At 54.7% G+C, this 24,527-nt stretch overlaps 1 protein-coding gene across 4 annotated transcripts in view; it reads left to right on the forward strand.

Moving 5' to 3' along the window:
* Nucleotides 1-90: 90 nt before the first annotated feature.
* The window catches only part of C1qtnf1 (C1q and TNF related 1), a 28,561-nt gene continuing 4,124 nt past the window's right edge, over nt 91-24,527 (forward strand). The window contains exons 1-4 of one of the 4 annotated variants that reach the window (XM_010618525.3): nt 91-216; nt 4,298-4,406; nt 22,023-22,191; nt 24,232-24,371. In XM_010618525.3, coding sequence (XP_010616827.1) covers nt 22,037-22,191; nt 24,232-24,371 — 295 coding nt within the window. In that variant the 5' untranslated portion in view covers nt 91-216; nt 4,298-4,406; nt 22,023-22,036. Of the gene's footprint in view, nt 217-3,915; nt 3,935-4,297; nt 4,407-8,130; nt 8,250-8,297; nt 9,169-22,022; nt 22,192-24,231; nt 24,372-24,527 lie in introns of those variants that run through there. The other 3 variants (XM_033767514.1, XM_010618522.3, XM_010618523.3) reach the window with 3 other exon arrangements.

Here is a 24,527-nt window from a genome sequence, read left to right on the forward strand (position 1 = left end):
CCCCATTCCGTAGTGTCCCGCCCCGCCCCGCCCCGCCCCGCAGTGCTCTCCCGGCAGCCCCTGCTGCCCTCCCAACCTCGCGGCTTTTGTTCTGCACCTACGCGCCAGGCTACTGGGCGTAGTAGTTCTGCAGGTGGACAGGCCGGCGTCAGCTTTTGGGGGAGTCTGCTTTTCCCTTGTGTGCCAAGACACTGGCCAGACAGATGGGGGTGGCAGGTGAGGAGACCTCCGGCTCCAAGCCGTCTGCCTGGTGCCCCCGACCTCGTTTTGGGGGTCGGGAGCGGGGACCGGCTCCTGCATCCTTGCTCACGGAAGGCCCCTCTGCTGGGTCCTCCCAGCCGGCCACCCTAGGAGGCTGACCACTTTCCGCAGCCTGAACCAAGGCCCTGCGGGCTGCAGGGACCTGGGCGGGGTAGGAGGGCGAGAACGGGGTCTGAGTCCTCCCTCTCCTCCGGCCCCTGCCCGGCGGAGCTCTCTGGGCCCTCTGTGAATAAGCAACCCCGGAACCCAGTCCTGGCCCAGGGCCCTGCAGTGATGGCCAGTCCGGGAGTCCTAGGAAGGCCTGGTGCCGGTGGAGCGGCCCACTAAAGACCGAGGCGGGAGGATGCCTCGGGCCCTGCATGCTCTCATCCCAGACGCCTTCCCTGAAGCACTAGGTTGCCAGGTGCACGAGGGAACACATTCACATCACAAACTATGTGAATGAGAAAGTGACCCTCCCATCCAAGTTCGAGGGGATAGCTTCTTGTGATTCCTCGGACAGATGTATTAAGATACACCAACAAAAATAAACATGCAACGATAAATTATGCTTAAAAATGGAAAATGAATGGCACCGGAAGTCATCGTGTTCCGTGAAATAGACTCGGAAAGAAGTATTACACGTTTTCTCTAATTCGTGGGATCTGAAAACAGACGGCACAAAAATAGAAGTAGTATGCTATTTGACAAGAGGGAAGGAATAAGGGAAGGGGGGATATATGAGGACAGTGGTGGGTATAGTTATGACTGAAGTTTGTTATATACTTACATGGGAAAATTAAAAAACTGTGTTATACAGTCATGATATTCTAGGTAGATGTTAAAAATTCTATTGTTGGAAATATCTATTACCTGAAACATTTCACAAAATGTTACTGTATAAAAAGCAAAACAGTGAGTACAATTCCCAGTCAAAAAGAGTACAATTCTCTTGAGAAATAAAAAGGAAACGTGCTGAACCCACTCTACTTTTTTGAGGTTCAGGAGAGAGATAAACCTTTTTCATTTTTGTTTGTTTTGTTTTGGTACCAGGGATTGAACTCGGGATCTTGTGATCTCGAGGTAGGTGTCAGAATGATTGAGCTAAATCCCAGGCTTTTTAATATTTTAACAAACCTTTCTTACACTCATTGATGTTTCTCATCTTCCTAGATTGAGTCTGAGCCACACCGTTATACTGTAAATTCAAGTCATTAATTGTGAGATCTAGATACGCTGTCTAGTTTAAGAATTAATAATTATTCCTGGTATCTTTAACGCATTCTTTCTAGTCCTGACTCCCTCCTATCCCTGGAGGCAGCTGCAGCCCAGAACGTTGTGCTTATCTTCTTGCCTTTCTGTGTAGTTCTAGTATGTAGGTGTGTATTCCTGAACAACATGTTTTTTTTTTTTTCTGCCTAATTTTATTCCCCTTTGTCTTTTGGGGGGTGGGGTACTGGGGATCTAACTCGGGACCTCGCACTTAGGAGGCAGGTGGCAGCACCACTGAGTTAAATCCCTGGCCCCTAATTTGACCTTTATAAAAATGAGTGCTGTATCAGTGAATGACAGATCCACTTGCTTCACAGATAATTCCTAGGCATTTAAATTTTTGCTAATCTAGGGACATTAATGTCTTCTCATTGCCTATTCCTGAGAAGTGATACATCTTTTCTTATGTTTTTGACCATTTATTCTTTCATGGATGTGCTATTACTATGAGGAAATAATCCATTCTTTTCCCCCATTGACTTGCACATAATGCCCTTTTGTCATAGATCAAGTTTCCACAAACACACGAGTCTGTTTGGGGCCTACTATGTTGTATGGATGTAATTTTTTGGTATCTGCTCCAATGTCACTTCATCTCTGTCTCTTACAAGCCCTTGTAGGTTGTAGGACACATGTCCCCAGCCACCCACTTCCCCTCAGCCTTTTGGGATGTTGAATTGAATTGCATTGAACCTGTGGATTAATTGGGAGAGAACTGAGGCTTTTATGATGTGGAGTCTTCTGCCCAAGACCGTGTTTGCCTTTCCATTTATTTAGATCTTCCTTAATGTTTTCAGTGAGGTTTTATTTTTCACTTCCTAATATAGCCTGTATACGGCTCGTATCATCATAGGGACAGCTGTCACATTCTCCAACCAGCTGTGTGGTGTTCCACGGTGTGGCCAAACCGTAATTTATTAAAAGGCCCTTAGGGTGTCCTTTTAGGATAGCTATGATTTTTTTGTTACTGCAGTGTATCAGAGACATCCTTGTGTTATTTGAACACCACTGTATGTGCACCTAGAAGAAATTCCTACAAGAGAGGTGAGGTGAAAGGGTGGCATGCTGGAAATGAACCACACCACCTCCGTATCAGTCAGTGGTCAGTGGCTGCCTGGAGTCAGGTGTGGACGTTGACCCCACAGTTAACTATCACAACCTCCGAGGGAGGCTATGCTATGAATTGCCCCCCTCAAGGTCAACAGTGACCCCGTGGTCAAACACAACTAGGCTTTCCTTCCATTTTTCTCTCCTGAGTACTAGAGATTAAACCCAGGGCCTTTGCACTGAGCTACACCCCCAGTCTTCTTTATTTTTTACCTTGAAGCAGGGTCTCACTAAGTCTCTGCTTCCCAGACTGGACTCGAATTTGCAGTCCTCCTGCCTCAGCCTCCCAGAGTGCTGGGGTTGCTTTGTCCTTTCTGCATCATTGGAGACTTCAGCATGGGCTCTGTAGGAGTGGGAAGGTAGCTCACTCTCCTCACCCAGCATAAGGGTCACAGCCCACATTCCAGTACAAAAGACAGGTAGCATGAGACGTACATAAAACTTGTGCAGAATCAAAGTTTTATGGGACATATATGGAGTATTCAGAAATGAATACCCCTAAACCAAAGGAAAATTATGTTTAGGCTTGGATTTGAAGAAGAATGAACTGTATAGAAATGTGACCGACAAGGGCCCGGGATTTAGCTCAGGGGTGCCGCTTGCCTTGCAAGTGCGAGGTCCTGAGTTTGATCCCCAGTACCCAAAACAAACAACAAACAAACCAGAGATGTGACAGGCAGGAGGGGTATGACCTAGTGGGATTGGGCAGAGGTGGGAAAGCCCAGAGAGGCTGTCTGCTCAGATTCTGTCCGCCTCTGGTGCAGCATTCCTTCCTCCCAAGTGTGGGGCGGAGTCCCCTTCTCTAGAATGAGGGTAGTGACTGCCGCCAGCCCCTACACAGAGCTGGGGGAAGGGAGAGGAATACTTCTGGGTTTCACGGCTGGCTACTAGTGGGGCTGTGCCAAGGGAGTCTGCTTCCGAGGCCTTCTAGTCTCCTCCAGTTCAAGATATTCAGCCTGCCGAAGTGCCGTATTTTGTAGTACTGTATTCTGAGCCCCAACGCCTCCTTCCTGAGCTCCTCTCCTTTTGACTCTGTGACTGTGTAAAACATGATACATTCTTCGCCGCTTTCGTTCATCCGTTCTTGTGTTTCCACACTGGTTTCACAGTTACACGCACAAGACTGTGCTGTCCACCAGGGGGCGCGCTCATTTTATTTATCAAGCCTACCATTGTTTCATCATTCAGCCGGTAACTCTATGTAATTTGAAAACACTCATTACCAGCACAGGGAAGTAAATGCTTAGCGGTGGAGAAACTGAGACGTAGGGAAATCAAGGCTGGATTAAAGTCGGGAGGCACATACCAGGGCCCGGTCAGTCCTCCAATCTGCCTAGAGGGGTGCTGTGAGGGTTAAAGAAAGACAGAGAGACAGAACTGGGGCTGGGAGGGCAAAGACACACTGTGCGCTGGCCAGTATTATTGGGTGCGTGCAGTAAACGGAGAGGAAGCATCGGGTGACTCAGGGCGGCAGTGATCCTATGGGGATGAGGACGGTGAGGCGGGCAAAGCATTCTTACAAAAGTAGGTGCAAGGAGCTGGCAGGGTAATACGGAGTGTGGGGCTGGGAATTTGGCTCAGTGGTTCTGTTGCCTACCTGGTAAAGCACAAGTACCCGAGTTCAATCCCCGGGTACCAAAAAACAAACAAAAAAATAAGGAGTGTGTCTTTTTCCCAGGTGAAACCTTTCTCTCTTTATTACTATTCGGTTCTCAAAGAATCAGGATGTCTTCAGCTGATGTGAGTGTCACAGCATCACGGGACCATTGAGGCCTCAGCCTGTGACCGTAAGTACTCAGAGTTGTTTCCCAACGCTGTACAGGAGACCTTGGGCCTCACACAGCCCTAGTCATGATTATGTAATGGCTACTCTCTATATATAACATATACATAGAAATTATGTAGAACGGCTCTCCACAGGCACGGAAATGGCAAAAGGAGGGTTGCGAATGTGTTTCTTCCCACCGACCTCCAGGAGTCCTTCTGGAGAGCGAACACTGCTGTGCTTGTTTGTGCTTTTCTCCAGGTGTGAGGCCATCAAGAAGCCAATTTGCAGGGCTGGGGATTTAGCTCATTGGTTCCGGTGCCTGCTTTGCAAGTGCAAGGACCCGAGTTCAATCCCCAAAAAATGCCAATTTACCAGGTGTGGTGGTGGCACAGCCTCGTAATCCCAGCCGCTTGGGAAGCTGAGGCGGAGGATCACAAGTTCAAAGCCAGCGCGGGCAGTTTAGCAAGGCCTGATCCAAAATAAGAAGGACTGGGAATGTAGGACCTACATTAGTTACCAGCCCTGAAGGGCAGGAAGGGGTATCAGATTAACCTGGTCTGTTCACACAGCTGCCAGCCCTGAGCCCCACCTGCCCGAACCTCCCAGGGGCCACAAGCCACGAGCATGGGCCAGTGGCCAGGAGACTGGGCCTGCCTGCCAACTTTCCACTTTTCCATCTCATAGCTTCTCAGAACCTCCGCAGAGGCTCCCCATTCCCACCCCTTGGCAATGAAACGCCACCAATCCCAGCTTGCCTGTCGCTGCCCTGCAGAATAGAATTCAAAAGTTTGCAATACAAGTCCTCAGCCTTTGTAGGATAACTGGGCAGCCCAGCCCAAAATAGCTGGGAAGGCAGGATGTGAGGGCCGCAGTGGGGAAAAATCATGTTGCCTGCCACTAATGACAGGCTGTGCTTATCGGGGACCCAGCGTCTTACAGGCTGCAGCTGAGGTCACGTGGCTTTTTCCAGCCGTAAGACAGCAGATGCACAAGCAGTGACAATGTGCCTGGGGAGGGGGAGGGATTGCCAAACGGGAGGGCACAAGGCGTACTGCCTCTTGCAGCAGGGTTCCAGTGAACTGCCCTGGTTGGAGTAAACAGAGTCACTAGGGGATACCCAGGAACCGGGGCAGGGGTGGCACAGGCACCCCGGGGAGTGTGAGTTCCTAGGAATGGCCAGAGTGGGCTTGGCTTGCAGCCCGTTTAGGAGGCCTGGAGAGCAACTTTGGAGGGGGCTCTGTGATTCTGGTTGGCTCTGACCCCCGAGCTGTCAAGGGCTCAGGACATCCACCCCAGGCCCTGCTGCTGGTTGTGGTCTCGGTTTGTCACTCTGTTATTTGCTGTGACTCTTGCCCTGGCTCTCGTGGGAAAGGTGTTGGGTAAACCAAGAACATTCTGGTTGTGGTTGTTTGGGGTGCTTGTGCCAGAGAAGAAAGAAAATTAAGTCTGCGGGAGCTTGCCAAATTTTCCATCTTTCCTACTTACAGTTTTAAAGCAGAAATAAAGTTGATGACAAAGGGCATTAGGAAGCTGGCAAGCTCTTTGGCTTGGTGACACACTTTATTTCTTTTATTGAACACAGGCTCGTGTTCTTTGGGAGCCGGCCTTGTGAATATGTGCCCATGTGCCTCTTGGCTTGGGTAGGACTGTGACGACACCACCTGACATAGTCTCAATTCTGTTCCTTGGAATTTCCCACGCCACTGAGTCTTCTGCCTCACAAAAATGTCTCGGGAAGTCCCAGGCTCCGGCTAAGTTAACTGTCATGCCACCCCTCCCATTTCTGCCTTAAGGAAAACGAGTAATCCCTTTTCTAATCTCTTAGGAGACATGGGGGCTCCAACTAAGAGGAGGGGAGGAAGAAAATCATACTTACGCTACTGATAGTTGTCACGAACTTTCTAGTTCTTGGTGTCTGCTCCACCAACCTTTTTTTATAAATCGCAAAGAAAGCTACTCATTCACGATCCTTTGTCCCAAGTTCCCCTAATACAAGAAGCTCTGAAAATGTGGCTTTCCCGTAAATTTGCATGAGCAAATTTGATAGAACCGTGTGACTTGAACTGTCATAAGTCTCTGAGTAACCTTCACTTATCCCACCACGAAATAGTCAAGGGCTGGGCCCAGGGCGGCCTGCAGCCCACTGGGTAAGATGCTCTCGGGCATATTTGTCTTTTACTCTGAACACACCTGTCTAGTTGGCTTCAGATGAGAGACCCTGAACCTATCTCTGGACAGCACACAAGGGAAGTAAGGCCCCAAGTTTCAGCTGCATCTCCAAGATGGGTCAGGGTAAGACGCAGTGCTAGGATGGAAAGACTCCTTTTAGAAGGAGACATGGCCTTCGTATTTCTACAGCTTTGTGCTGTGTGGGCCCCTGAGCGAGCATCTTGGGATGATGGTAAAGATAGTTGTCTTTCGGCTCTTCAACACCAAAGTCACTTTGGGCCAGGCATGGTGGTGCACACCTGTAATCCCAGCACTTGGGAGGCTGAGGCAGGAGGATCACTGTGAGTTCGAGACCAGCCTGGGCTACATAGTGAATTCCAGGTCAGTCTCAACTACATAGTGAGACCCTGTCTCAAAAAACAAAAAAACAGCAACAGAAAAACCCCAAAGTCACTTTGGATGGGGAGAGATAGTGAATTCGGTCAGTCTCAAGTACATAGTGAGACCCTGTCTCAAAAAACAAAAAAACAGCAACAGAAAAACCCCAAAGTCACTTTGGATGGGGAGAGAGAGAGAGACATCTTCCTCCTTGTACTCATTTTCTTCATTTGAGCTGGGTGCCCAGCTTTGTGAATTCTGGAGTTGGTCTGGTCTTCACTAAGAAGAGACTCCAGGCAGGACCAGAAGGGAGTTGCTACCCACGAGAGTCCCAGATTCTCCAGCACCAGGCAGCAGTCTCATAGGGCTGCACAAGCTGGTACCCGTTTTGGCTCTTGCCTTGCTAGCTGCTCCCCCTCGTGTCCCTGCCACACGGGCTGTCTGAGGACAGGGTAGCTAGGGGAGGTCAGTCCATGTGCTGGGTGGGAAACTTCCTCATGTTACAGGAATGAAGAAGAGCTTATCTCTGGGTTTTCCTGTGTCAATAAGCAGCCAAGAATGTAGGTTTTGCCTGTCCTCAGACACTATGCCAAAGAACATGTGCCTTCCCGTTATGCTAGGGCTCGTGGAGGCCACATCTGGAATAGGGACAAGGTTATTTAATCTCACCAAGCATCCTTAAGTAAGTGTCCCTTGGGCACCAGAGGGATGGGTGGCATTTCTTCTTCTCACAGGGGGTTGGCACTTAAATTTGGGGTCTCTGGAGGGGTCAGTAAACATGCAAGGCTGCTTCTCCCTCCCAGAACACCCCCTTCTAAATCTGTCCATCCTCAGCTCTGCCTCAGTGCTATTCTGTGCCGAGCATCGGGGTGAGACAGTGCGCCCAGTTGGCGCCACTCTGGCACACTCTGCCTCCTCCCCTGTTGATTCTCTTGGCCCCTCCAGAGGCTGGTATGGCTGAGGAGGGGACATTCCAAGACGGAATAACAAGCACAGACTTTTTGTTTTGTTCTGAACATCCCGGATCAGCACATCCCTGTTTTTCTATCTCCTGTCCAGATGGAGAGAGAGAGACAGAGAGAAAGAGAGACGGAGGGAGGGATGGAGGGAGGGAGAGAGAGAGACAGGGCGATGGGAGGGAACGGGGGAGCACAGGCAGTAAAGAAGTGAAGAAGGGACATTTTCCAGTCAGAACTGCTTGGTTCTCTGGCCAGATCCTTCCTCCCCTAGTGGTGTGATAAGAACCCAGAACAAATCAGTCTGGGTGCAGCACTTGGTACAGGAGGCAGCTCAGGGATTTGTTCACAGGCAATGTGTAAGTTGAGAAAATGTTCATTTTCATCTGGAGGAAGTGAGAGTCCTGATGCGGACAGAGTGAGTCCCCCTTTCCCCCCTGCTCATGGGGTTTGGCGAGGGGTCTAAACCTCCTGGGCAGGGGCTGCCCTTACCTTTGCATCCAGACTCTGAGGGACTGTCACCTTCCAAAAGTGCACATATTCACCCTGTGTGGCCTTCTATTACTGATTTCCCAAACCTGGCCTGGTCCCTGGACCCCGGGGGGCGCCCCCATGTCAGCCATAGTGTGGACCTGGGGTTGCTCTCAGGTGATGCCCGAGTTCCTCAAAGCCCATCCCCCTGCCAGCAAGCCTCTCGGGGTCTCAGCCTTCCCGGTTCCCGCTGCCCATGTGTGTCCCCTTGTCCTGGGCTCCCACCACCTCCACATTTGGGTGGGCCTCTGGACACACGGAAGAGGCCACCCTCACCCGCAGCCTCAGCTGGCCCCCCAGGCTGGCCAGGAAGAGGGAGGCGCGGCCAGCCGGGCACACACACAGTTAATCCTCCCTCGGAGGCTGCTGTTTGGATCAAATGCGCTGGGAGCGTTCTAGGCTCCTCAGCAGCTCACATCTGGCTGGGGTTTGCTCTCTACGTGTTTGTGCGCTTTCTTCCTCTCTTCCTTTACTTTTGAGAAACCGCGCTTCCGCTCTGGCTGGAGAGACCTTGGAGCCCACCGCTGGGAGATAAAGGTGCTGGGACGGGACTGCGGCGGCCCCGCCCTTCGGAGCCTTCTTCCCAGGGCTTTTCCGCGGCTCTTTGACAAGTCTGTCGGGGCTCCCCCACCCTCCGACCTGGCGGGAAGGAGGCTCAGCCACTGGGAGATGGTGTAACAGGCTCCGAGAAAGCCTGGAGAGGCAGCGGAGGACGCGGCGGGTACAGCCGGCTCGGTTCTGAAGGAGGTAGGTGGCCCAGCTGGCAGGACTCGGAGGGACCTGGCGCCGCCGGCCTCAGCCTGGTTGGCGGGGTGAACACCTCTGTCGCCTTTGCCGGGGAGGACAGTGAGCGGGGTGAGAAGGGCCGTTTGGCGGTTGTGGCAAGGGGATGGAGAGAGCAGAAGTTTGGGGAGAGGCTTGTGTGCGCTGCGGCTGACACTCAGCACAGAGCCCAGTTTCTTCCCGCTGTCCTGAGCCTCCCGTGTGGAGGGGTGGACTCCTTGCAGATGGGTGCTGTCTGGACTGACTACCTTCTCCCTGCTGTTTTTGCTTCTCTTCTCTGGTGCTTTTCTGAGGCTGAGAAGTTAAAGAATGGGGCCGAGGGCCACGTCTGCATGAAGGAGGGACACCCCCCCCAGGTCACCCGGGCCACCCAGGGGCACCGGGTTTGTGTTGTGCTTCAGGGTCAGCTCAGGCCTCCACCCAGTATGGGATATGTGGACCACGGCCCCTTCATCCGACAGCCTTGATGTGCTTGGCCGGCACTCAGATTGGGTAGGAAAAACAGTGTCCTTCCCCGGGGACCCTTCCGGGAAGAGAAGCCAGGATGAGAGGGACCCTGGCCTGCAGCTGCAGTCCCTGAGCTGCCCTGGACAGCTCTCCAGGCCAAGGGTGGTCCCCACCTGTTGGATCCCAGGGCCTGCCTGGCTGCTCCTACGCTTGAGAGCTCTGTTCTTCCGTGGATCTAACCTGTCTTGGGTCGGATAGGTGGGCAGGAGCTGCCGTGCTGTGATTCCTTTCTGCCTCTGTCACCTTGCCTAGTTTCTAGGAATGGAGGCCACAGCGCAAGCTTCTCCAAACTTTGGATATGAGGAATGTCTTGAGAAACAACTTCCAGGATCCCCGGGGAATGTGTGACGTCCTTAGAGATTGCCCAGGCTCTGCTTTTTATAGTACAGAAAGTACGTATTCCCAGCAGGCTGTGCAGCCCCCGTGGGAAGACCCAGATCCACACAGTTGACTGTGGCGTGAGGCCGTAGGGGAAGGGCCTTCCCTGAGAGCGTGGCTGCTACAGCGGGGGGGAAGCAGGAGGTGGACATGGAGGGTGGAGAACAACTGGGGGAGCCCACGCCCCCTTTCAGGCCTGCAGAGCCAAGGGATGACCCGGCAAAGGCAGTCTGAAGAAGAGTGGCAGCCGTGGATTTGTTGATTGTCAACAACTCTGTTACGGGAATCCCCACCCCGGAGAGGCTCAGAGGGACTCGGGCTTCTGGGGTCACAGAACAAGGGCGCAGAAGGAGCCCAGGCCTTAGCCTGTGTCTTCAGCCCCTAAGTCCATGCTTGGAACACTCTGCCCGGCTGGGGACCCTGAGCATAGCACTCCCAGCTGAGGCTGTGACCTGAGCCTCTGCAGAGGAAGAGACAGGGCAGGAAGGGCCTCAGGGCTGCATCACAGGGATGCCAGCCTTCCCCTCTCCTGTTGCCCTCTTGTGTTCCCATGATGCCAAGGAAGTGTTCCTGGGGAGCAGTAGTTCAGGGAGACAGAAATGGGCCCCCGGGTGGCCCCTGTCTACCCCCAGGACACCACAGCCGGGCCAGCCAGGGACCTCCTGCTGTTCCCACGAAGGCACAGACAGCTCCCTCCTCATTCCTAGGGCGTCACCTCCCTGTTCAAGGCAACCAGCACAGCATTAATTTTTTCGGAACGGGCTCCTCTGTGTTGTTCTTCTTGGTGCCTCCCCCCAGCTGTAATTAGCATGACTCATAAACCAAATATTCTGGCATTGAACTTCACCCATCAAAACAAAGATGAAAGAATTTTGTAGAAACTGTAGTGCCTCAGGGTGCCCTTAGTGGACACTACTTCCCCCATTTGCCTCTTGTCCCCAGAGGTCAACCTACTTCCTTTTATGGGTCCTACTTCCTGGGGCTGGGGGTGGCCAAGGCTCCAGGGCTCAGGGTAGGGTGGGGGTGACAGCAGGAGGCCAGAAGGGCAGGAAGGAGGAGATGTTCGGTTGCCCTCCTCGCCTGCTCATTGCCCAAGGCCGACTCTTCCTGGCAATTTACCCTCCCGGGAGAGAAAGGGCCGTTCATGGTTCATCGGGGAAGCAGCTTCAGCAGCCCTGAGGGCCCTGGAGATGCCCAAGTCCGGGCAGCACCCCTGGGCTCTTCATCTCTGTGGCTTAACTTCCTATCGGGCGAGCATGGTTACCGTTCCCTGCTTTACCACCGAAATCTGCTTTCTGCTCCCGTCAAGGGGCACAAGGCAGCATCTGGACAGGACCCTACCACCTCCGGGATGCCCACCTCAGAGCACAGTCTGCAGGAGGGCTGTCTAGCCCGACTCCTTTCCTTCCACATTCTCTCGGGCAGCCCAGTAGGCAGCCTTACCAGCCCTGTGTCTCGGGCCCTGCCCAGAATCCAGCTTGGTCCCTGACCTGGCCGTGCCTGTCCTGAGTCCAACCACAACATGCAGATGTGCAGAATCCAAGCTCTTTTCCTGCTCCCCAAGCCCCACAGTGAGGGGCTGAATGCTGCAGACCCCATCCTTTGGGGAGGACAGGGGCTGAGAGCAAGGTGAGGTCTCAGGGTCCTAGTCAAAGTGCAATTACGTGCCACGGATCCCTAGGGACAGGCGTGGTTCTAGCTGCATCTGCACCCCCCCCCGCCTGCTCCATCTTGCCCATACGTGATTTCCAGAGCTGCGTGTGGGCAGGGACACTAGAGATGTCCCTAACTGTCCACTGGGGAGTCCCTTGCCTTGCCTCTGGGGCCCCTCCTGGGGCACCGCACCCTGCACAGGATGGCAATTGGGAAGTCTTCATAGGGCACCAGCTGCCCATTTGCACCCATGACTGGACACCCCAGTGTCTGACCATCTTCCTGGCTCCTGTAGAAACGAGATGGAGACAAGCAAGGTGGTGGCAAGGCATCAGGAGCCCAGGGGAGGGCAGGGAAGAAGCTGCCAGGTGTGGCTGGGCTCAGGGAAGCCAAGCTCTTAGTGCCCAGGGCTGGGTCAGATGTGCTCCTGGGTGCTGCTGGGAGCTAGAACACCCCACCTCCCAGCGGGACATCTGCTCTCCAGCTGCCCTCTGCCCTGGGGACCAGGAAGGAAGAGGATCTTGCCTGGGGAAGTTGCCAGCCCTGGGTGGGTTTAGGCAGGTGCAGGCCAGAAGTCAGGCTGGGCCTGCAACTCTGTCACACGAGTTTCTGGGGCTTCAGAGCTGGGGAGAAGAGGTTCTGGGTTCTGGTGAGAGACGGGAGGATCTGGATGGGTCTGGGGTGGCCATGGGGCTCCTGGGTCTTTCGGGATTCAGTCCTGCCCTCCAAGGATCCATGAAGATCTATCTACATTAGCAGAAGCCAGGTCTGTGGGACTTGCCCGGTTGAAGGCACTGGACTGAGGTGACTCTGGATAGAGGCTGCTGAGCCAGGTTAGCTGCTGGTGGGCTGGGTAAGGCCAGAGCCGGCGCTAGCCCTGTGCCTCTCCCCTTTCTGTTCTGTCCTCTGCTCCTCCATGGTCCTTCCCAGTGGCCTCTCTGGTGGTGCCCACTCGTGACTGACCCCAGAAGGCCCCCTGAGGCATGGGCAGACCCGGCACGCACGCCTCGCCCACTTTCTTCCTGCCAGTGGGACAAGGGCTCAGATTCCTTTGCTGCAGCCACTCGGGTTGGAGGCCTTGGAGGGCGGGACTGGGCTTATAGATGCTCCTTCCTTCTCCAGAGCATCCCGACGTGCTGTTCTTTCTTCACCCTGCAGAAGCAAGACCCTAAAAATACACATCCAAGGGGCACAGGGCCCAAGCCCCTCGTGTTTGAAGGTGTGGGGTGGGGTGGGCTGCTCTTGGGTCATCTGTGTTTGAATCCAAAGGAACTGAATTCCAGTGTCAAGCGTCACAATGCCAGCGGGTTGGCACCGTGGAGATCTTAGCGCACAGTGCAGATAGTCAGTGTCCTGCAGCGAGCATACCGTGCAGCTTCACTGTAACCCTCAGTCATTACTCTGCTGAGTGAAGGGGGGCGCAAGGGTTTGACTGGTGGATTTTCCATCCAAGCCAAAGGGGACGGCTGCGGTTCCAGCTGTAACTAGGAAGCTAATCCTGTGGGTGCCCCGGACCTGAGGGCGCATGCACGTAGGAGCGGTCGCTACCAAAGGGCAGGACTGCGTTTTCTTGTCCCGTGTGTCCTGAGAACCCGGCCCCCATCCATTCAGCGAACACCGGTTGAAGGAGTGAGCGGGAGGATTTGAGGGCTCCGAACCAGATCAGTTTATTTCCCACATGGCTCTTCCTGAACCATAAATGTGTCCCAGTGTCACCAACACCCCTGCCCCCATTTTCTGCTTTTCCATGTGTAGAGTCAAATTCCCTGGAACAAACAAAACACTCCGTTAATCCCCAGGGTGGAGTTTGTCATTTTTCTAATTGGAAAATAATGTGCACTTCACTGTGAAAAAAATATGGGATTGTTATAGGAGAGAAAACAAACAAAACAAAACAAAACAAAAAAATCAGAGGGGCCAAAATAAGATGCTACACAGCCATGTTTCCATCACCCATGGATAACGTAAGCAGCAGGGGCATGGCCTCCAGATGCTGAGGTTGCCAGTGTGTGCCTGAGGGTGCGTGTTATCTGTGTGTGTGTATGTGTGTGTGTGTGTGTGTGTGTTCAGCCTGCATTTCACACATTTGTATGAACATCTTTCCACGTCAATAAATAGTCACCCATGTATAGAGGTTGCTGCTTGACGCTTACTATGGGCTGAATCTACCCTTAGTCCCCTTTCGTCCTCCCCCGACCTCTTTTGCAGTACTGGGGATTGAACCCAAGTCCCTCCACCTCTGTCACAACCCTAGTCCTTTTATTTTTTATGGTGAGATGGGGGTCTTGCTAAGTCTCTAAACTGCCCAGGCTGGGCTTGAATTTGTGATCCTCCTGCCTCAGCTTCCCCGAGTGCTGGCGTCACGGTCTCTGGGCATGTGCCACCAAACCCTGCTTCTTTCTTTCTTCAAATGCATTTATACCAAGTGGGTGTTTCCTGTCTGCCGCAGTCTCTACCCCTTCCTACTGCTGACTTTGCCTCTAATCAACCACCGTGCTTTTTTTGTTTTCCATTCTATGGATGCACTGTAATTTATCTAATCAGACTGTCTGCTGGGCAGTTAGGTGGTTTGTAACCTTGGCTAACAGAGCTGTGGACTGTCTTTGGGAAGCAGGGCACTTGCCAAGAGCAGGGTAGAGGAGCTTTTGGGAAAGGACAGTGCCGGGCAGCACCAGGATTTGGCCTTTTGGTGACTGGTGTTCCCTAGCTCCCTGCATCATGGGGAGATTTGAACACTCCAGGCTTCCGTATGGAGTGATGGCTTTGCTACTTGGGGCTGACCAAAGATGAGGGTGGAGCTCAGGCCACATTGAAAGTTAGACACCAGGTGCTGGAGAGGCATGGAAATGAGGCAGCACAGACTAGCATTTTTAAAAGCTGCCTTTGGGAGGTAGTGTAAAAGCCAGATGAGAGGCAGAAAAAAGCTGAGAAAGGTGTGGCGTTGGAGGTCAAAGGGCAGAAAGTTTACAGCGGGTTAGATATGGCAAGGGCAGAAAGGTAGGGTCTCGGGGGCTCCCAGACTTCCGGTGTAGGGCTCTGGCCCCTGAGAATGACACTTTTTTAAATCAACCTGCTGCCCTTGGAGGAGAAGTGAGGATGAATTAAATGAGAGTGCAGGGCAGAGAGGAGGTGTCCTGCAGACAGCTGGAGATGAGCCCAGACGGGACATTCAGTCATAGCAGAAGTGTCCTTCCAGCCTGATGTCAGCCACTGGCCGCGGGAGCCCCGAGACAGTGGCTCCTGCGGCTGAGACAGAATGCTTTATTTTGCTTAGTCTTAGCTAATTGAAGCAGCGCCACGTGGCTGGCGTGTTGGAGCGCTCAGGCCTGGGCTTAGCGCCAGCTGGGTGGGAACGAGTGGGTCGCTGTCGGTGGAAGGCGTGATGTGGATCAAGACAGGCAGAAGAAGGTTCAGAGCTGGAGGAGCTGGGAGCCAAGGACGAAGCCCTGGAGAGGAAAGCAGCTGCCTTTAGAGATCAAGGAGAATAAACCCCAGGCCTGGCCGGATGAAGGGGTGACCACACTGGCAGGTGTTTGAAAGCACTCACGACACAGGAACTCAGAAGGGAGCTCGGAATTGGCTGGGTCTTCAGTGGCAGACAGGCGCAGGACCGTGGGTGCCAAGCCAGTTCTTCCTGACCAGGAGCCAGTGGGTTTGGGCCAACGCTCCTTCTTTGCTGAGCTTCCCCAGGAGGCGCCTCCAAAATGTTCGGGGATGTCCAAGCCCAAGGGAGAAACCAGACAAAGGCGCTTTTGCTGTCTATATAGGGGCTGGGTGCGGGTGGGACCCCGGGCCACAGAATTCCCAGGTTCTTTCCCCCCTCAGTCTTGGGAGCAGTCAAGCCCTGAGGGTGGCACTTTACTGGTGCTGGTGGTGGGCAGTGCGCCAGGCCACCTGCAGAGCTGGCGCTGGCACGGGCTGCCGGGGCCTCTCCTCTCACACGGTTCCCAAAAGCAGGGCCAGCCTGCTGCCTGAGGCTTTCCAGCTGGGAGGTGATCTGAGGACAGCTGCTCCACTCAAGGAAATCTTTGTTCCCCCTGGGCCGCCATCACAGCTCAGAGGCGGGCTGGTCAGGTGTCCCTGGGGCCCGGCACCTGGAAGCCTTCATGGCCCCCTGTTTGCAGGGCCTGGGCAGAAGTTTCGCTGAGTCCTGCTCTCTGTTCCAGATAAGTCTCCTTGGCCAAGGTACAGTTGCCACGGAGAGCAGGGAGATGGTTTAAGACAGCAGAGTTTTTGGTCCCTCCTCTCCTCACCATTTTTCCCCCAAAGAGACCTGACTCCCATACAGGGAGAGCAAGACCTTGGCTCATGAACTAGCAAGTCACTCTGAAAGAACCTGCCTTCTTCATCCCTGGACTCACTCAGCCTTTGGAGGTAACCGCATAAACCTTAAAAAAAAAAAAACCAACAAAAAAAACCCTCCTGTTAGGGCTGTGTCTAGATGTCCCCCTCAAAGCCTCACGTGGTCGACCACAGGTGGGGCTTTTTCAGAGGTGGCTGAGTCTAGAGTATGTGACACCGGGACTGATTCACGGGGCAACGCTAGGCCCAAGGGCACTAGGATTAAGGGTGTGAGCGCTGCCCGCCCTCAGTAGTCCGGATAAGATAAAAGGGGCAGAAAGGCTGTGAGGGTCTCTTGTTGCTTTTGCTGCCCTTTGCCTGTCTGCTGTGCCACCCTGCCTTGGAGCCAGCTGGTTATGGACCGAAACCTCTATAAACTGTGAGCTAAATACACTTTTCCCCCTTTAACTTTGGGTTATTTTGGCTCAGCACAGAGAGAAAAGTAATTAATACACCTCCTTTTCCAACACGGGGAGCAGCTTCAGGGAGAGGAGGGTGATTCGGGTGAGGACACCCACCCTTCCTGAGGGGCTCAGCCATCTCCAGGTGCCCTGGGGTTTCATCCTCCTTCTATGGGGCCTGAGGGAGGAGTCCCAGACTAGCTGGGCTGCCCAGTTGTAGGGGAAATGAGATACTGAACAGCGCTTTGGAAGAGGTGAAGAATTGTCACCTAGAAGGCACTCTGCCTCCCTCTTGCCCACGGAAAGTTTGGGAGCTTGGGAAATGAGCAATTCACGTGACCAATGGCTTCCAGGGGGAGAGAGGGGCTGAGAGCAGATGTTCCATGTCAGGAAATCCGGATGGTCTTTGGGGTCGGAGGAACGCTTCAACATTGCGCTTTTTCCTTCTTGGCACGCACACCGTGCTGCAGAGGTCTGCGCTGCTCAGAGAGCCCAGCAGGCATCAGAGAGTGGGCAGACCCGGGCTTCCACAGAGCAGGAGAGGATTTCAGGAGGCAAAGGGCTGCATAGCGGGGAGAGTCAGGGGTGCGGTGTCGAGACTAGGATGGGTCCTACGCCAGGCCAAATGGCATCCGTGACCCGCAGGCCATGAAGTGTGGGGTGCACTCCTGCTGTCTGCCAAGCTTCCTCGTGAGGGGCACGGAAAACCTTGGGGTGGTGTCCAGGCCCTAGAAAAAGCCAGATGAAGATATTTGCCTTGGGTGGCTGAGGTCTGGGAGATGGCCAGAGCCCCTGGAAAATATCCGATGGCAGGAAGGAGAGGCAACAGTCGGGAGCTATTGAGGAAGGCTAGGGACAGATGTGCCACATGCAGGACAGGAAGGCAGCTGAATGACTCCCAGATTTCTGGCCTTCTGTGGGTCCATAGCTGCTACTCCTTTCCCTGCTTACTTCCTTTTAATCTAGAACAGAGCTGTCCAAGAGAGGCTGCTGCAGTGATCGAAGAGGTCTGTTCTGTGCCCTCCAGTGCGGTAGCCACATCTGCAGGTCACTGTCTAGGGCTTGCATGTGCCAGACCAGCGCCATGCCGCTGAGCTGTGCCCCGTCCAGTCCCCACTGTGACCCGGCTCTGGCCACTGGGCCTTGCTCTATGGCTAGGTACACACCTGGCTCCCTCTGGACCGTCATGTTCTTGAGGTCAGGCAATATAGTTAATTTACGGTTGAATCATTTCCTCTGCGTCTCTTGCACAGTGCCCTGCATATCAGGAGTGTTCAGTAGGACCATGCCTGGGTTAACTGGCCAGCTCAGGGGGCAGCTCAGACTTGCCTTCCAAGGCTCCTTTCAATTCAAGGAGATTATAGGCTTCTCGTCTCTCAGAACAACCACTTGCCCCATGAAAGAAAATAGCGTTTACAGAATGCCTTTGTCCAATGACACCAGGATGGGTGGGGCATCAAGGCGAAACCCAAGCAGGCGGTCCTTGTGCTCTAGGGCTCTGTGTCAGCACACTGGCACGACCCTGTGCACGTGGGCCAACAAACGATAGGACCAGTTTTAAACACATGCAAGGACCCTCGGACTTGTGGATGAATACTGTCTCCCTGAAGGATTAGGAGATGTGCGAAGGGATAAAAGCTGTGTGCTGGAAGTGTCCTCAGACTTCCTGCCCTCCTCCAGGTCCTGTGAGTTGCTGAGTTCCTCCCCTGGAAAGGGAGGTTCCTTCCTGTTGGGGAAGGTGAGGGTGGAGGTAGAGGAGATGGCTCAAGGCGGGGCCTGGTGGGAGACGTAGAAGACAGTGTGGAATTGGGTGAGGGAAAGGCAAGCCCTGGGTCATTCTGGAATTGTCTTTGGTTACTCTGATCGCAACACAGCCCGGAGATAGGACTACATGGGTCCGGATGATGAAGGTGGACCACCTTTGGCTAGGATGTCTTGGGCCCCTCCCTGGACTTGGCTTCGATGTGGGGACCACATCCCTCCAGATAGCTTCACTGGACGAAGCCACAGCCTTTGTAGGGAGTCTTTGTTTTGCTGGAAATCACTAACCGCGGTTTGGAGCCAAGTTTGGCTAGCTGTTAAGCAATACCATTGTTGCCCAAAGGCAACTAAAATGATCATAATGTCATCATGCCAACTTTGCTGTTGGATTTGGGAGATGGGTCTTCAGATCTTGTTGAAGAAAGACAGACTTCAATCTGGTTTTGCTTTGGATCTGAGCCGGAGGGTGGCCCCCCGTCTATGAGCCCCAAGATTCTGCCTGCCAGCAGGGCTGTCCCCTCTCCCAGTGCCACCGTGGTGTTCTCCTTGCTAACCTGGCTGCCTTCCCAGGCCCTGTCTCCTCTGACCAAGTTGTAGAAAATTCCATTTCCAGGCCTGAAAGATGCACCAACAGGCCAAAGGATGATTCCACCAGGAACTCAGTGCTGGTTCTTGGATGGGGACACTCACTCCTCTGCCCCCTGGGGACAGACGTGGGGCAGCATCTGGATTTTGGTTGTCACAACTTGAGGGGGGATCTAATGGCAGAGCCTGGGGTCCTGCCTACATCCTACAGTGATGGAGGCCTCCCAGGTGTCTCCCCCAAATGTCAGCCATGATGGAGACACCCCGGGGTAGGACAGTCCAAAGGCTCTCGGTGCTTCTTTTTGTTGTCACCTCCCAACTTTTCTGAAGTGCACATATATTATTTTATATTAAAAAAGAGTTCAAAGAAAAGAAAACTTCCTTTCACCGATGCAGGCTTAACATTAAAAGGAAAAAAAAAGACTAATTATTAAGGTGCTAAGGAGAAACAGGAAATGGAGAAATAAACAGATTTAGAGAACTCAGCTTGACAAATATTTGTTGAGCACAGTGAAGCCCAGGGTACTGCAGGATGCTTGGCTGACCCGTGCTGGACAGGGGGCGTCCTGGGCTGGGAGGAGCTCGCACTGCCTGCTGGGTAAGGTCGCACAGGCCAAGCAAAACTGCCGTCTCAGGCAATATTCGAGACACAATCAGGAAGCAGGGTGGGCTTTCCCAGGCAGTGGTCTGGGGAGGCTGCAGGAAGACCATGATACACTGGAATGGGGTCCTGATGAGCGAGCTGGACTCGTCTCTTCTGGGGTCAGCTGAATTCGAGGGCAGCCGGGCACCTCAAAATGGGACGGTCCTAGGCGAATCCACTTCTCCAAGCCTCTGCTTTCTCATTGAGAGATTTGTTATTGTAACAAATGACTGTTTTCTCCTCAAAGGATTTGCCGCAGGCCCACATGAGGTCTCCCATGGGATTGAAATGGGGGGTGAGGATATGTCCTCACACCCATCCCCAGCCTGCAGGGTGGTCAGGGCTCGGTGCAGTGCTGGCTGCAGAGTCAGTCCTGTTAGTCCGGTCGTGGGTAGGAAAAGGGGGACAGAAGGTGCTCCTGCCCCGGGAGGAAGAGTGCAGGACCTCCCATGGGATTGAAATGGGGGTGAGGATATGTCCTCACCCCCATCCCCAGCCTGCAGGGTGGTCAGGGCTCGGTGCAGTGCTGGCTGCAGAGTCAGTCCTGTCAGTCCGGTCGTGGGTAGGAAAAGGGGGACAGAAGGTGCTCCTGCCCCGGGAGGAAGAGTGCAGGCTGGCGGACAGGCGCCGGGCCCTACGTAGGGGTGTGGGGTGTGGCTAAAGCACCAGAACCCCAAGGCCCTGCCCTGGATTCACTGAGTCACAAGCTGCACTTTCATGGGGCTTCCTGGTGTGCACCGCCCGGTGGGAGGAACAGGGGCTGGGCCACAGGAGCAGGGATGTGCAAAGTGGGGCGGCCTAGGGCAGGCCCTGCATCACCTGCCCGGGAGCAGGGCAAGATGGTGGCGGTGGTGGATGGGACGGACAGGCAGGTGGGCGATTTGTATGTTTACTTATAAATTAGTGTGGACAGAGTTTCTTTGGCAAGTGGTAAGGCAGTGTCGGGGGCTTTTCGAGGGGGCTGGTCACCTGGAAGAGTAGGGGTGTGGGGTGTGTCTAAAGCACCAGAACCCCAAGGCCCTGCCCTGGATTCACTGAGTCACAAGCTGCACTTTCATGGGGCTTCCTGGTGTGCACCGCCCGGTGGGAGGAACAGGGGCTGGGCCACAGGAGCAGGGATGTGCAAAGTGGGGCGGCCTAGGGCAGGCCCTGCATCACCTGCCCGGGAGCAGGGCAAGATGGTGGCGGCGGTGGATGGGACGGACAGGCAGGTGGGCGATTTGTATGTTTACTTATAAATTAGTGTGGACGGAGTTTCTTTGGCAAGTGGTAAGGCAGTGTCGGGGGCTTTTCGAGGGGGCTGGTCACCTGGAAGTCCCTGGCCCTTTCCCTTCAGAAAGATGGTTGCTGGAGGTGGAGCCATGCAGTGGACAGCGGGGGACACGGGCCAGAATGGAGGCTGAAGACGTATGTGCAGCGGTGCCCGCCTGCTCACGGCCTGCACGCCGAGGCTCCACGGGAGAGCCGGCCCCGGCCACACCTCCTCCTGCCATGTTCTTATGGGTGGACACGGGGTCCCAGTAGGGAGAGGCCGGAAGATCCCTGCAGCCAGGGCAGTGAGCTCAGTCACATGTGGAGAGAAAGCTGCGGCCACCAAACCCGAGCCATGGAATGGCAGAGGGGACACCACAGCTTTCCAGGATGGGTCAGAGGCAGCATTCGCCTGGGTCCGAGATTGCTGATAGAGAAATCCAACTCAGGAGTTTAATTCCTCTCCAGTATACCAGAGGACTGAAGCACAGGGTGGTCCTTACTCCTCTCGGGGCTCACGTTACTTACGGGGTAGCACAGAGGGATGGATGAGGCACGCTCGGAAATACTTGGAGGAGTAAGCTTCAGGTTTCGGTGGATGGGGGAGGCTTAGACTGGACCACAGCCCTCTCCAGCCTGCCTGGAACAGCCCAGCATGGCGATTCGTGACCCAGACCTGTGGAGCTCCCGACTGCCCAGGGGCCTGGGTGACGCCGCTCACAGAGAAAGCAAGGGGTTGCTTTGAAGATTTCAAGGCCAAGTGCTGCCTGCGATGGGCTCACCGGGACCCCTTCCCTGCAAGTCACCTCTTTCTAGAAGGACTGTCTGCATCCTGGAGGAGGAGGCTTCTGTGTCAGGCTTGGGCCAAAAGCACCATCAGCAGGAGAGGTGGGCTTGGCGTGGGTGAACCATGATCTTTCTTGAGGACACTCACTCACACACCTTGGTGGCAGGAAGCTGTCTGCAGCCACATTGCTACCCACCCACCTGCAGACGGTGATGGAATTTTGCTCACTGGCCTGAGAGAGGTGGTAGGTAGTCATACTTCGGGGGTCCTCCTTGGGGCCTGATGGACTCCTCTTTCTGGGGAGGCTGGGTGGGCAGACATCACGGTGCTCGGTGGGACTTCAAAGACAGTCCTAAGGCTACTCTGATGGTGGAGTGTGCGTGCACAGGTGAGTGAGTGTGTTGGGTACATCACCTAGCATTGTGTGGCCGGATGACACCTCAGGTCCCTTGGCTGTGTCTCTTCGGAGCTCCTTCCTAACCAGCTGCCTTCCCCGTCTCTTTTGCATCAGGGCACGGTGGGAAGATGGGCTCCCGGGGACAGGGACTTGTGCTGGGATGCTGCTTACTGCTGGCCTCTGCCTGGGGCCCAGCGCTGAGCCATGTGCCACGAGGACAGGAGGAATGGCAGGAGCAGGAGGGGACCCAGGAGCCACCAGCCCCGATGGACCATGCCGAGAGGTGAGGGGTTGTGACAGGTCAAGCCTGGAACTTGGGGGACCCCTTGGCACTGGCTCACTCGGACGCAAAAAGGGGTGAAAGTTGAGGTTGAGGGATGGTCCCGAGGAGGCTGGAGGACAGACAAGCCAGTCCTCCTGGTGGGCCTTGGATGCAGGAATCCAGCTCCTTCCACTGCTAGAGGAGCAGGAATCTGCAAGGGTGCTGCAGTCTCAACTTTAAATGAAGAGCAAGCCCAGCCCTGGGCCGCCCCACTGTGCCTTTGCTCTCTCGCTGAGAATGTGCACCAGAGCACTAGGCTCTTCTTGGAGGCAGGTGGCAGGGTTGAGTGGGCTCGGGAGAGATGCTGGAACAAGAGCAGGTCACATGGCCGCAGTATCAGTGAGGACCAAACAGCCAAGGGTCACCTTTCCTGAAAGGTCATGAAGCACTTCGGAGTGGTGCTTGCTTTATCAGTGTACAGACTCAGGGGTACTGGGGATACAAGAATGCTTAGGGTTGCTCATCAAACTGTGACCATCAAACCGTGAGGTCCTAGAGACCTGCAGAACAGTGCCGTGCTGACTTTTGTCTCTGGCTCACCCTGATCATTGGGCCAGTGTGATGTCCTGGGCAGGGTTTGGGGACAGGAACACCATTCCTTTCGTCTTCCTCCTTTTCCCGTTCAACAAACACTGAGTGCCTGCTGTCAGTCAGGCTGTGCCCAAGGCGCTGGAGAAGCGTGTGAGCGTCAGTCCCTGGACTCTGGAAACTCCAAGGCTGTGGGGAGGCCATGCAGCAAGGCAGGATGGGTAGGACGGGTGTTCCCACAGTGCTGGCGGTTGGAGGGGCAGAAGAGGGAGGGCATGAGCCAGAAAGAGCAAGCGGAGGAAAGAATGAGGTCGTAAAGGACACCCGGAGGCTCCCAGCTGCAGAAGAAGCCAGCCCAGCTGCCAGCATGGGGTGTGCAGAGGCCCCACTACCTGAGCAGGGCAGGAGGATCGCTTGGGGTGGTGGGAGCTGCAGCCTGAGACAGGCAGTGTAGAGATAGCCAGGGGTCGCTGAAGCTAGTGGGAGGAGTCTCCTGATTTCCTCCTAGAGGCAGCAGGGAGTCACAGGAAGGTTTGCATTTGATGTGCTCTAGCGGGAAGGGTGGAGCAAGGCCTTGGCCTTAGAAAGGATGCAAGGCTGCCGCAGAGGCGAACTCCAGGGGAGCAGCCCAGATGGCGAGGTCAGAGCCACGGGCTGGGGATGCTGCAGGGCAGGTGCTGAATGTGGCCGCGCAGCCTAGCGACGCCTGCGATGAGGCCAAGGGCTCCGCGCGGGACGGGGGCTGGAACCTCGTCTGGCGGAAGCTCTTGGGGGAAGGAGCGTGCTCAGGGTTTCAGTTTGGGGCCCGTGGTGTCCGTGGAGCCTGTTGAATCTCTGGCGAGAGGATTGACGAGGTTGGTGGCTTAGGAGACGCGGGGGCCAGAGGATGCACGTTTGAGCACTCGGCTTGTGACCGAGCTGAGGGTGTGCAGATCATTTTCCCGGATTGTCTGGGGAAGGAGAAGGGGAGCAGAGTTCGGGAGCAGATTTCGGGCCTGGCTATTTGAGAAGGGCTTTGCTGCTGCCGCCCCACCGCCACCCCCGTAGGGCAAGAGGAGCGAGATCACGGTGCAATGCTCCACGGTGCCACAAGGTGGCATCATGAAGCGGTCGCCGGAGGAAGTTGAAGCCTCCTCTCATTTACAAAGGAGCCAGTTTAGGAGATAATTTTCCAGAATTATAGATATCTGAGAGAGCAGTGTGTTACATCATCGCAAGACCCCAGTCTGCGAATGGTTTCTCCTGTGCAGGTTATGCTGCTGGGTCGTTACTGTTCCCGCTACTACTGCTGCTGTTCCCAGAGGGTCGGGTCTCTTTCTGGAGTTTGGTTCGGATCTGGAATGTATCCTGTGCCTTGAGCACGCAGGCAAGGGAGAGGGAGGCAGGCCGGGTGACCAAGACTCAGTCCTCAGAGAAGAGGTGCATTTCTGCCCTGCGAGTTCATGGCTGTACTGCGATGCGTTATTCCCTCAGGGATGAAGAAAAACACGAGAAATACAGCCCCAACCTGGGCGAGGAGCTCGCTGCTTCCAGGTGCTTTCGCTGCTGTGACCCCGCGACCCCCGTGTACCAGGCGCTCCCAGTGCCCCAGATCAACATCACCATCTTGAAAGGTCAGGCGCCTACCGCCGACTGCTGGCTGGGAGGAGGTGGCAGAGTGCTCAGGGCAGGGCTGGCTCCCTGGGGACGGGGGCGGGGCAGGGCTGTCGCCCAAGGGGAGAGGGGGAAATTCTGATCTTGTGGCTCTGCCTGGTTTCCAAGAGGAGCTC

Source organism: Fukomys damarensis, unplaced genomic scaffold (genome assembly GCF_012274545.1).
Source record: "Fukomys damarensis isolate Sample0158 unplaced genomic scaffold, DMR_v1.0_HiC HiC_scaffold_23, whole genome shotgun sequence".
Classification (NCBI taxonomy): Eukaryota; Metazoa; Chordata; class Mammalia; order Rodentia; family Bathyergidae; genus Fukomys; species Fukomys damarensis.